This window comes from Pterocles gutturalis, unplaced genomic scaffold, assembly GCF_000699245.1.
Source record: "Pterocles gutturalis isolate BGI_N339 unplaced genomic scaffold, ASM69924v1 scaffold11001, whole genome shotgun sequence".
In the NCBI taxonomy this organism is placed as follows: Eukaryota; Metazoa; Chordata; class Aves; order Pterocliformes; family Pteroclidae; genus Pterocles; species Pterocles gutturalis.
Window position 1 is genome coordinate 118,889 of NW_010105553.1, and position 12,971 is coordinate 131,859.

General features: G+C 41.5%; 1 protein-coding gene across 1 annotated transcript in view; it reads right to left on the reverse strand.

The window, feature by feature from the left end:
- The window catches only part of LOC104471930 (pro-epidermal growth factor-like), a gene marked incomplete at its 5' end in the record, with an annotated part of 29,014 nt that overhangs the window by 14,927 nt on the left and 1,116 nt on the right, over positions 1-12,971 (reverse strand). The window contains 9 exons of the mRNA XM_010087443.1: positions 668-784; positions 1,433-1,582; positions 2,022-2,171; positions 2,918-3,085; positions 5,835-6,058; positions 7,710-7,814; positions 9,443-9,591; positions 11,572-11,708; positions 12,697-12,822. Coding sequence (XP_010085745.1) covers positions 668-784; positions 1,433-1,582; positions 2,022-2,171; positions 2,918-3,085; positions 5,835-6,058; positions 7,710-7,814; positions 9,443-9,591; positions 11,572-11,708; positions 12,697-12,822 — 1,326 coding nt within the window. The remainder of the gene's footprint in view (positions 1-667; positions 785-1,432; positions 1,583-2,021; positions 2,172-2,917; positions 3,086-5,834; positions 6,059-7,709; positions 7,815-9,442; positions 9,592-11,571; positions 11,709-12,696; positions 12,823-12,971) is intronic.

Sequence of the window (12,971 nt, forward strand, 5' to 3'; positions counted from 1 at the left end):
GAAAGAGTACATAAGCTTAAAAAAAAAGGTACCACAATGAAAAAAAATGTACACCCATTTCACCTTCCCATTTTTTTTTCCTTTCCATAGCAACATAGACTCCTGTGAGTCTTCATGCTTTGCCATCAAATGGTAAATTGTTCTGTTCCTAATGCCTTCATGAAAGAATAAACTGCTCCCATTTATGTCGTATGCAAGTCCAAAAAGTTAAAGACCATTCCAAGCAATGTGTGGTCTGACTGTTAGAGTCTCTAATGCTGGAAAAAACAGGAGCAGCACTTTATATAAACACTTCATTAGTAAAACTAATTTTTAGGAGATTCCTTTATACATACTTCCAAATTATGTATCAACTATCATGTCTATGGACAGAGCTTTTATAATTAGGCAATTTTTACAATTAAATACATTATGCTTTTATCCCTATTATCCCCATTATTGCTTATTAATATTAATGGGATTAACACTCACGGCTCAGGGGAAAATAAGGCATGTGATAATTAGCCATTTCATCTCACATGCTCATCACCCCTTTCAAAACAAGCAATACCATTGACCTTTCTGTGATGGCTCACACAGCAGAGGTGCCAATGTGAGAAAAGATAGAATTTCTTCCTCTCCCCCAATCTATGGTTTTCCAGAAGGTTGTATTAATGTCTTTTATTACCGTAGCATGATTTCCCCTTCCTGGTAAATCCTTTCAAACACTGGCACATAGCACCATCTTCCAGCAAAACACACTGTGCATTGATGCCACATTCTAGTGCAGTGCAGTCATCTTGATCTATAGCATAAACAAAACCAAAAAAAAACCTAGATGCATTTGAAGAGACCAAAGGAGGCACTGTACATGAAAACCCCCACCAACCAACCAACCAACAAAACTAGCAAGAAAACCAGAACACACAGTCAAATTTCAAAACATAGCTCTCCAGGGTTAATGATGACTAGTTGATACAATCATTAGGGCTGTTGTCTTTCTCTAGGTGGAGTTGAAGTGTCATTTGGTATCAGGATTACTGAACATTGAATGCAAAACCTATTGTACAGTTTAATGTTCTAGTGTCATTGAACGTACATACATTTCAATGGCTTTACTGCAATTTTGTTCAGAGGCACTTAATATAATTTAAAAATCTAAGGGAGAGACTTTCACAAGTGTTCCAAATTAGAAATGTTTATTCTCTAGACCTGGATGATATTAACAAGTTTTGTTGACACAGCGAAGGAACATGGAGACAAACAAACAAAAAAAGCAGTCCTACCTGCCACAATTGCATAGACGCAATTTCTTGTAAGAGGTTACAAGCATGAACATCACCAGTCTTGACACTGAGCTTATGACTTCTTTAAAACCTATGATTTCTTTCTGTTCTATAAACCTGTTCAGACCCTCACAGTAAATAGAAAGAAGACAATCATCAGACTCTACCTGATACCATGATTTCAGCCATCAACAAGATGTTGTTTTTCTGCTTTTCCCCAGTGTCCCTATCCTTGGATTTCACGCTGCTTTGTGTGCTCCAGAGCAAGGTCTCTGGTGCTGGCATTGGCACTACCTCCTTGTGCACAGAGACACCTCCTGGAAAAGACAGGGAAAAAGTGACACAGATTATTTAAACCTACTGAACTAACTTTCTGATTTTCTATCACTTGTCTACTTTCCAATAATCATGGTGGTTTCCTTTTAAAATAAATCTCAGTATCCTTTCAGACTAGCCTGTTTCTGACCTCAAATTATTCCTAAAACCACTCGCTGGTGTGTTTTCTCAAATCCAAAAGACAAGGAATGCAACTCACTGCTCACAATGCTCGTCAGCACTGCACACATCTCTCTTACTGCTAATATGCCAAGGGAAAAATGACAGTGGTCAGACAACATGTTATTGTCCCAGGACAACACCCCAGTGTTTCTATTCTTCAGAGAAACTGAAACAAGGTGAATATATTCTGGTGCTATCTGTCAGGATCCTCAGGGGTTTAGGGAAGGTCTTTTTTTTTTTTGAACTGGAAGATTGTACCTGCTGTTGTGTTGGAAGCATCCACAGCACGACAGGTTTTTCCATCCTGCGTTTTCCCAAATCCGGGATGGCACATGCAATGGGCAACTCCAAAATTGTTTTCACAGATCTGATCACAACCTCCATTCTCATGAAGGCAAGGATTCACCCCTAATGTAGAAAAACAGGCAACTTAAGCTGCTTCTTCAGTCAACATCTCCTTTTAGCTATGCAGCGTTGAAGCAGTTAGAAAAAGAATAAGGACTGACAAAATCTACAACATCCTTTGATTTTTAATTGAAAACAGGTGCACATAGTAAAGCACAGATATTATCACCTAGCCTCTGACAGGAAAGCAGATTTGCATATTCTCTACCTAATAAATGTATCATATATCTTTTTAATTCCCTTTATTGTTTCTCCTTTAATATTTAGAGTCCTAACATTCCCTGAAAGAACATTACAAGGGCATAGGGAACCTGTGATTACCTTCTCTCAATCCTGGTCTATTGAGTTACATTTTTTGCTTACAGGGAGATTGTTTCTAACAGAAAATCAAATTATTTGATCCCAAACTAATAAATCTTACAAAATCTTTCTTCATGTCATTTGTTATTATTTGTGTGTGTGAGGGGTGCTAATAAATTAGGATAAATGGGAATTAGAAGACTATGATAGCCTCATGGTAATTGATCAGCATCTATTCTTGGGCATGGTCATAAATATACAAAATCTTTTAGCATTCCTGGGACACATGCCCAGATGATGCTTTCAATAAATTCCCATTTGACTACGCAAGGCCTCTTAAAGAGCCTGTTTCTGAGAAGATAATCCTCTCCCCAGGGACATCTATTCTACTGATATCAGTGAACAAGAGAAGGCTGGAAGGGAATGGCTGCTTAATTTTTGCAGTATACCTGGTTTCGCCAAAGGATGAACTACAACCATTGATGAGGGTCTCAGCATGCTGCCTCGAAGACGTACCCTGTTTTGGCCGGTCTTCTTGTCCACCCTCATTAGTGATGGCCTCGCCCAGTCAGAAAACCAAACGTGATCCTCAAACACCGCTACATCAAAAGGGTGTCCTACAAAGAAATTAGATTTCTCATTTCCACACCTGTAGAACATACACAAGAAACCGTGTAAACGGTAAAGCAGTATCCGCATATAGATCTACTCCTAACACAGTGCCATAGCCACTTCTCCACTTTGATGTCTCATGGGGAGAGGTAAGTGTCCATGAACAATGGACCATGGGCACATGTTACTTACGCTCTTGGCAGAGGAGGCTATGACATGTGCCTGGCTCAGTACAGTCTCTGTACTGCTGATGACCTCCAACCAGATCAAGTTCACAAGATGCTTCTACCTCAGACATCATAACTTCTTAAAGCACCACTGGGACCAAATATTTACTCACACTTTCAGGATCAACTGGGACAGAGTTAACATTCTTCATAGTAGATAGTGTGAGGCTCTGTTTTGGATTTGTGCTGAGAAGGTGGCTGATCACATATTGATGTATATAGTTGCTGCCAGGACAATCAAGGACTTTTCAGCCTCTCTGCTGTGCCAGCGTCTGCAGGTGCAGGAGAAGCTGGGAGGGAGCACAGCCCCATTGCTAGCCTGGGATTCGACCTTAGGTTTAGAATTGAGACTCAGATGGGCCAATGATATATTCCATACCATGCATGTCATGCCCAGTACATACATGAGGGTCTGTCCAGAAATTCTCCTGACTCTCTGGGTCGCCCCTCTCTGGGTCATCTCCCTCTGTCCCAGCTCTCAGTCTCTCAGATACTTGGGCTTTTATCTCTTTTCCAGGGCTGCAGTTTCAGGACTGACTCTGTTCCAGGATCATGAGCTGGGAATGAGCTGAGCCTTGGTCATCGGGTACTGAGCAGTTTCACTGTGTGTCAATCATTTGTTTATTTGTATATTTGTTATACTACTCTTATAATTATTTTCATTATTATTTTGAATTTTATTGTAGTTTAGTTATTAAATTTTTCTTATCTCAACCCACAAGCCTCTTTTCCCTTTACCTCTGTCTCTCTTCCATCCCTGGGAGGGGAAAGGTGAGTGAGCAGCTGTGTGGTGTTTGCTGCTAGCTGGTTTCAAAATCACAGCAACTATCAACAAACCACACCCTGCTTTGACCAGCAATTCCTTAACCTCTTAACTTATAAATACATTAAAGATTAAAAATAGAAATGTAGTGTCATCAATGGAGACAGCAGGAACAGAAAAACGAATAATCACATGAATCCTTTCCACAGCAGTGCAAACCCGACCCATTGCGTAAACAAAAGGAAGGGCTGTGTTGTTCACTGCCTTGGGCAGGTGCTTACAGGCTGTTTTACCTACATTTGAAAACGGGGTTAGCAGAAGAGCAGAAATAATTTTACCTATTTTGCATGCAGCTATACTGAATGAATTCTCAGTACAGAGGCACTAGAGGGAGCTGCTGTAATAAAAATTCATGTTGCAGCAGAATGCCTGTGAAGAGATACCACCTTCCCATCCCCGGTGTACAGCTGTCCAAGAACAGAAGATGAATTCTGGCCTTACTAACAGTGTTAGCAAAACATCGGGATACCAAATCTCTCTGCCTCTTTAAAATCATACTCCTACAGGTCTGCACTTCATTTCTCTCACTTCTTTCCATACAGGTGTTGATGTCCTTTTCTCCCACCTCCAAACAGCCATATCACTGCTCCAAGCCTGCCTCCTTTCCCATTCCCTGTGTTTCTCCAGTGCTCCTAGCTCTCCATCTCCCCATAGTTTTCTCACCATAAGACACTGTCTCATTCCTTGTGGAGAAATCAAGTGACACTTTCAGAAGGCTTCAAGGTCAGCCTTTGCAGATTAGTTGCAAGGTGGAGCATACAGCAGAATGTGCACAGCATGGGAAAGGAGAGGAACGCAGGGAAGTCACTCTGCTCAGGGCTTTTGATGCCTTATGAACTGGAGAACACGGCTCACTCCAACACCTCTCACTCTGCTCACCTTCAAACAAGTGGGAGGGCACCTGGCTTAGGAGACGAACACAAGCCTTCCCAGAGCACAGGCTGGAACAGCAGCTGCTTAACAGAGTAACTAAAGTCTTTACCTATGGCAGTCATGGTATTGAGCCAAGAGTCCTCATTCCACCTACAAAACAGTCCCCGGAGAGATATCACGCACAAAGGGAATTGTCCTCCCTGGAAACTAGTTTGCCATGTGCAAGATTCTTAAACACGTTTTACTTTAGATGTGGTACAATGTTGGTTCCTCATTGCTAACGCTTCTGTTCTGTTGCTCCAGAACACCACAGTTGCATGTCAAACAAAAGAAATCTAAGCCATAACAACTACAAACATACTGCATAAATCATTTTTCCATTCAGTGTCTATTGTGTATTTAGAATCATCCCAGTGTTCAACACCGGGGAGGTTCTTTGCTTAATGGGCAAGATTAATTCTCTTCCAGCTTATGGAAATATAACTCACTTGTATAATAAACACAGCAAAACTTAAATGACACTAAGCAGCTATACATGGAGCAAGCAAACTATATTTTTAACTTTTTCCTTTTCATTTTCCTGTGAAGGCAGAGAAGTTCTCTGTACAATGCGAAGTGGCTGATTAGTAAAAGCGGAGCGCGTTAGAAAGGTGTTCTTTTGCTAAAATGGATCAATGAAAGTCAGCTGGGTAACTGAATGAAGAACTAAGTGATGCCATTAACCTCAGCACAGCGTTGCATGGGATATGGTTGGCAATGCACATGCACACATGCAGCTACACGCGCACATTGACAAGCAGCAGTAGGTAATTATCAACCTCAACGCCTCACCTACATCTTTCTGTGCAAGAATTTGACGACCGGAACCATCCAGGTTTGCACTCTCAACCACCGACTGCTTAACATCGCACCAGTACAGCTTGTCGCCCAGGTAGTCCAGAGCTACTCCACTGGGCCACACCAGACCCGTGCTGGCTATGACCTGCCGATCGATGCCTTCTAATGAAGAGCTGTCAATCCGGGGATTGACCCCCATGTCAGTCCAGAATAATCTCCTTCAGAAAACAAAATGCACACAGGAAGTCAGTAAGTAAATGTTTGCCCTCCTCTGTGCGGAGTTCTTTCAAAGCAGAAAGATCAGCTCAGAGCAACACAGGCCTGAGGCACACGAGAAACAGCGCACGCTTCAGCCAGATATATTGGCTGCTGATCTTTCCACGCTGGCCATAAGACTCCAGGTGATTACACTGGGACTTATGCAGAATCCCCTCTCTGCTCCTTGGCACAAAACCTTTGAAAAACAACTCCTCCTGTCCATGCTGTCAACGCTTGTATCTGCTTTTTGCATTTTCCACAACTGACGATAGCGGTTTAGCAAACCCAGACAATAGAATACGATGCATTAGCCAACCCCTTGTCTAAACAAGGGTGTAATTATGCACAAATGGAACCAAAATTACCCACCACCCATGGAAATCAAACAAGAGTCCTCCAGTTATTTTATTTTTTAAAAATAAACCAGGATCAAGCCCAGTCTCTTTTCTTTTAGTAAAATCGTGATACCCAGGGTCTCACTCCAGAGTACTGAGTGTTGCTCACCGGGTGCTTACTGTTTTTCACAGAACTGACAGTGCAAGATGGCCACTTAAAATGCAGATAGCCAAACCCACAAATTACTTCTGAAGTTTGGAGTCCAGTCTTCCCAGGCATCAGCTGCCTCTGTCAGGTTTACTGAGATAACTCACAGATGCACTTAGCTTCATTTACATGAGCAATTCTGCTGTAGCCAATGTAGGCAGCAGTATTCCCAATAGTCTTAATTGTGTCTCAGATCTCTCTTTAATACTGACGGTACAATTGTAGACATTGCTATTATGCCTGTTCCTCCTTTCACCATTAACTTTCAAATAAGGAAGGTTTTAGTGGTGTTTGCTCCTTCCTGTCCCTTTGTAGCCCTTGCATCTACAAATAATTCTAATAAACAATCTCTCTGAATCTACGGATTCTTAAAAAATGCCTCTATCATGTTCAACCTCTGCTGAAAGGTTCTTTCAAGTATTTTATGTGCAGAGTGAAGCTAACAAAACACCCTCCCCAACTCAGCTTCATTCATCAGCACTTAGTTACACAGGATATGAGAATTAAAAAAAAAAAAAAAAAAATCAGCAGATTTAAAACCATCCTACTACAGGAATATTGACTGAAATCCATGGGGCTTTGCTCCTTTGATTAAAATGGCCAGAATTTCATCAATAGTTTAAACATTCAAAACTCCTTTGATCATCTCAGCACTAGATAAGATATAAGGTGCATTTAAATCAATGCATCTCCACAGCAGTAGATTTAGTTTAGTTTCCTCAGAAACACGTGACTACCTTTTCCACACTACTAGATATGGAACCATCAAAGTTCGTAGTGTGGTGCTTGCAACTGCCATGGTGACTTCAGGCACTTGTGCTTTTCTTTAGCTTAAACTTCATATAGTATCTTTAATTCTTATGGTATTTTTAAAAATCTATATGAGAAGTGAACATGTCCCAACTCACAAAAGAAACCCAGCAATAAAACATTGCAGTTCACACAACTCTGCAAGGCAATGACCATCCTAACATGAGACTAACGCACTTTCTGACTGCCAAAAAGCATGCTCATTTTTAAAAAGCCTCCCCAAGTATCACACAATTAACCAGGTTTATCAGTCCTTACTTAGCAAACGGGTGAATGGCAATCCCTCGGGGCTGGGAGATATCCTCCCAGATGACCATTTTTCTTTGCATTCCATTCAGATTGCTCCTTTCGATGGATGCCTTCCTGCAACACACACAGCACCGTTAGGTCCTCCCTGACATCTTCTTAACGACCTTCTCAGGCAGAACATACTAAGTTTTTGCACTGCTTTAGCTTAGCACAAAACTGTAATAAATAACTTTACAACGACAGGGAATAATCCTGCTGATGTGGGATGTCTAGTTGTTTTATCAACAAGTCATTCATGTTACAGCCTCATTATCTAGTCCAGGGCATGATGATAAAATGTCTCTCTCTGCAGGAGACATGAAATTCTCCTTTTTTGGGCAAATAATGAGTTGAAAGTATGACCACTAACAAATGAATGTTAGCTTTAAAGGGAGTCGGGGAAAATAAGCTCATAACTGAATGACATTATTCAATGTATAAAGAATTTTTTTTAGATACTACTTTTATATAGCATTTTTCATCCAGAAATCGCCAAGTGATTTACATATTATATCTATTCTACAGGAAAGAATAAAGCTAAGGTCCTTATGATCACTCCTAAAAACTATGTCAGAGCCAAGTATAGAATCTACATTGCCTGTCTCCCAATCTGACTTTTTTCCAGAAAACTGTCCTTATTGCTACAAACTTCACCTTGCCAAACAAACATCAGCCTCTACCTGAAAGCAAGTCTACAGCCTTCCACGCCTACCTGAACCTGCACAGAAAAGCCTCACAAGGACGGAAGGAGAGAGATGTTCGTTGAAATGTGGAATACAAACAGGTACATGCAGTGAGCAAGAAGGATGTGGCAGGTACCAATTCATAACTTCACCCTTGACTCTTGCCTCATGGAGACAAGCACCACAATTTCCCACTTCACAAGAAACATTGGCATGTTTATACAGGAGCACAATCGTGTAGACAAGATTGTACCTAATAGCAAGGAAGAGGACTAGCAGCATATTTAAAAAGGAGAAAGAGGGTGATCTGGACATGCAAAACCACTTCTTATTCACTAATAAAATAGGGGTCATACTGAGACATCCTGACTGCTCTTCAAGGAGCATGTCATTATGTGTTCTGATCTGGCACTGCCTTTTCACCAAAAGTCGATTCATTTCTCTTTGCGTGTAAGGTTAAGTATCAGCTGAAATGTGAAGTCATATCGTCTTCCAGTGGACATTCCTCTTTAGCAGAGATAATTGACAAAGACTCTCCATTTGCTTAAAGGAGCATGATTCTAGCTATCAACAATGCTGACTTCTGTCCAAGATGTACTTGGTGCAGTAATACCCGCTGTATTTATAGATATATAAAGATATAAAGTTATACCTATATATATACACATGCAGTGTATGTATATAAATATGAGTGCACACATATATATATATTCCCACGTGCATGGGCACATACACATATGTATACATGCAGTACATGCTTTAGATTCCTTGCAGCTGTGTCCAAATCCTTACTTCTTGGAAAGACAAAGATAAGAACACAATAGCAGACTCAAAGTGAACTTCCAGCATTTCAGTTTTAAAGAACCTTCCAACTGTATATATTTGAGATTATAGCTACCCAATCAGAATGTGAAGCATTATGGAATTTAGAGTGATATCTCAGCTATTTCTGTGTCACCAGTTATTTATCCCAAATATTTTATGGCATGCTTTAACATAAATGCATTGCAGAGCATGTACCCTCTGTCTGTCCAATACAATTTACGGTTAATCCAGTCCACAGCAAGTCCTTCGGGTATATCTATAGCTTCATGAATAACTTTTTCACGATTTGAGCCATCCAGATTAGCTCGTTCTATCCATTTCAAGGCGGTGTGGGCAAAGTAAATCTGTGAAGAAATAACAGATGAGGTGATATTAGTTCCCATCTTGCTTTCTGCTCTATTTCCCTTGTCTAACAGTTCTACTTCCGAAATAACTTTTTCATCCTGAAAATTCCCTGAACTACTTATTCACAAAAAGCTGCACAGGTAACCTGTGATCCCTGATCGAATACAAAGGCACTTATCCTTCAACCAGGATGACTCCTACAGGCAGCTGGTGCTCAGCTGTAAATCCTGGCTGCCCTATATACAGCCCTCTGAGTGTCCTGAGGTTTTGTTCCAGCGAGCAGCTCCCTCACGTGAAGCACAGCTGAGGAAGCAAGAGTAGGAGCAGGTAAAAAAAAAAATTACCATTTCCCTGGCTGCTCATTTTAAATAGGAGAAGAGAGTAATAGTGTGTGTGTCAAGGAGCTGGGAAGGAAAAAGGAGTTATATAATTTGCTTCTATTTTTTTTCCTCTTTTAGCTTGCACTTATCTTAAGTTTTTTACCAGGTGTCTATTCTGCAAGGCTCTAACATTTCCAGAAGATACTGCTCAGTTTTGGGTCAAAACTCTGCTGTTGGGGAAACTAGGTTTGCATTTTCTGAGGATGAGAAAAAAATTTGTCTTGTATTTGATATCCAGAGGGAGCCAAACACTGTGTGGCAGAACCATAGGCAAAGCAACACTGAGGCTTTCTTTGCAAACAGTAACAACAAAACAAATAACTTTGGGCTGTAGCGGTACAGAAAAAAAACAATAAATATTCCTTTCACAGCTACCCAGTGAAAGCAAATAACTCTGTTCTGACACTAATTATGAGGCCAGACAAAGCAGGAGGGAGGCCCCTAGCATTAACCAGCTAATTAAATTACCCAGAGAGCAAGGAGCGGCGCTGAGCTAATTCACCCGCAGCTCAGAGCGGTGCTGCCGGCAGCAGGGTGCTGCAGCCTGGCTGTCCCCGCACCTCCACGCTGCCCACCCCACCATCCGCAGAGCTCCCTGCAGAACAAGAGAGCACACCCAGTGTCACCAGCACAGCTGATTTACATGCGGCACAGCGCAGAACAACTGCTGGGTCCCCAGCAGGGCTCTATTTCGGGAGCGAGTGGCAATGTTCCAGCAGCGCCTCAAACCATCCTCCTGCAGCTCAGCTCTGGTGACACTTGGCGTTTGTTTAGCTGTGTCGGTCCAGGCCTTGAGATATGTCCAGCAACTTGACTGAGCTCCTCATCAGCTTTCACTGTACCATCCAGTACCTTTCTGTAACACTCTTACAGTGTAAATAAGCCTCATCGTGGGAAAAAATAACTGTCTGCCACAGCAGGTTTAGCAAAGCACAGCTGAACTCCTGTTCTTCCCAGCTCTGCAGGCAAGGAGCAGGGCACTGGGATGTGGCCGCACAGACAAACAGGTCTTTATGCAGAGAAGACTCCTGCTTCCAATAGCAATGTCTTGTAAAATGAGGAGTAATACATTTGGTAAGAGCAATCAACCCAGTGAGCATTTAGCAGTTTTGTTCAATAATGTCAGGACATGGGAAGCCATTCTTGTTAAGGTTACTCCTATTTGGCAGGGATTGTGGGATGTAGCTGTACAGAAAAAGAGATTCTGTTGCTTCTACAGCTGCTCAGTGAAAAAAAAATATATATATATATCCCACAATATATTTCCAGAAAACAGTACTGAAATCTTAAGGGAGAAAACTGCCAATCACACAAAAGTTCTTTGAAACTGAAATCATGCCTGAAGTGAATTTAGAAATCCAAATTCTGTGTGAATGAGCCATGCCAATGTACAAAGCACATTCAATCAGTAAGAAAAGGGTAATACTCTTCAGCTAGCGTTTGGCATCCTGTACCAGCTGTGCTCCTGCACAGCCAACAGAACAACGAGCAGCACAACGTGTCATCTGGATCACTGCCAGCAGGAAGGTTAAGGCACATGGAAGCCCAATCCATTTGTCCTTGCAACACTTCAAAATCCTCTCATTTTTAATGCCTTACCTTATTTTCCACCGGGTCAGAGTCCAGTGCTAAGACTGTTCCCATCTGCCAGTCAAGTAAACTTGCATAATCTGTTCCATCAAAACTGATCTGGCGGATGTCTGGGCCATTTGCAAATAACAAAAATGGCTTAGGACCTGTCGAAGAAAATTTGCACATACGTTAATTCCACTGGGTTCAAAGCGATCTCTACCTAGCTGACATTGTAAGCAACTAACAGTAGAACAAAAAATGAGGAACAGAAGCACAAAGTAACGAAGGCATTGTCTTGTGAAACTTGTCTCACATTCCGCTTGCCTCAGAAATCAAAGATAAACATGAATATAGGTTTTCAGCATCAGTGCCTTGCGCAAGATCAACCTCAAAATTGGTGATAAAGGCAGTCGCTAGCCCTGCTGCATTTCACACTGAGTGACTTAACCTCAAGACAATCCTTCCTCTCCATCTCACAGCATCACCATAAATGCCCAAAGAGTTGACTTATGCACATGAGAAGCTTTTCAGAGGAAAAGCAGGAAAATGTTGTCCTCCAAAAAACAAAGCTTCTCCCTTATTCTCAAAACAAATCACAAACTCCTTTTTCCTCCTCTCATGCAATTTCTTCCACCTTGCTGCTTACCAGCATCCACCCGTTTCTCAGAAGAAACAGAAGGGTCTGGAAACCAAACATGCACATCAAATCCCTGGGCTTTGTGGGAACAGGGGAGGAGAAATATCCTTGCAGGGAAGGTCCTTCAACAGACTTTTCCCTGCCCTGTTCTCCAAACATAGACACCTCAGCCCCAGTTCTGTAACACTGGGCAGAAACTACACCCACATTTATATGAAGGCACAAAAACCTGGATACTGCAGATAGACCTCCACAGTACTGGAGCCCAGAGGGAAATGCAGAAGTTGAATAACAGACTGAATCTTCTGTGAGGGCAAATGAACCGTATCCTGGTGCTTGTTCTGGTATATTCCCAAAATGGGTTATTTTTCCAAACAACTAATACTTCCCAAGTTTCACAAAGTAACCCAAAAACCAGTGCAAAACCAGATCCCAATTACGTAACCCACTTTAAAGGGCTCTAAAATGTTTCTGCTTGTATTGGTAGAAATATGCAGGCATACCAAGATACCGACCTATAGCAGTGCAGTGCTTTCTGTCTCTCTGAAGCTTATATCCAGGAAAACAAGCACACTCCCAGGAGGATGGGCTTAAAGAAGAACATATCTGACTGCAGCCACCATTATCTGGAGATGTACAACCTTAAAAAGAGCATTTGAAAAAATTAACTTTGTCATTCCAAGAAAAGAAAAAAATACACCAAAATCAGAGGTATAAGCAAGATAAAAGATTCACTCTGCTTAGAATTACTATAGTGCAAAGCATCTCAGTGATTAATAAATTTACTGAA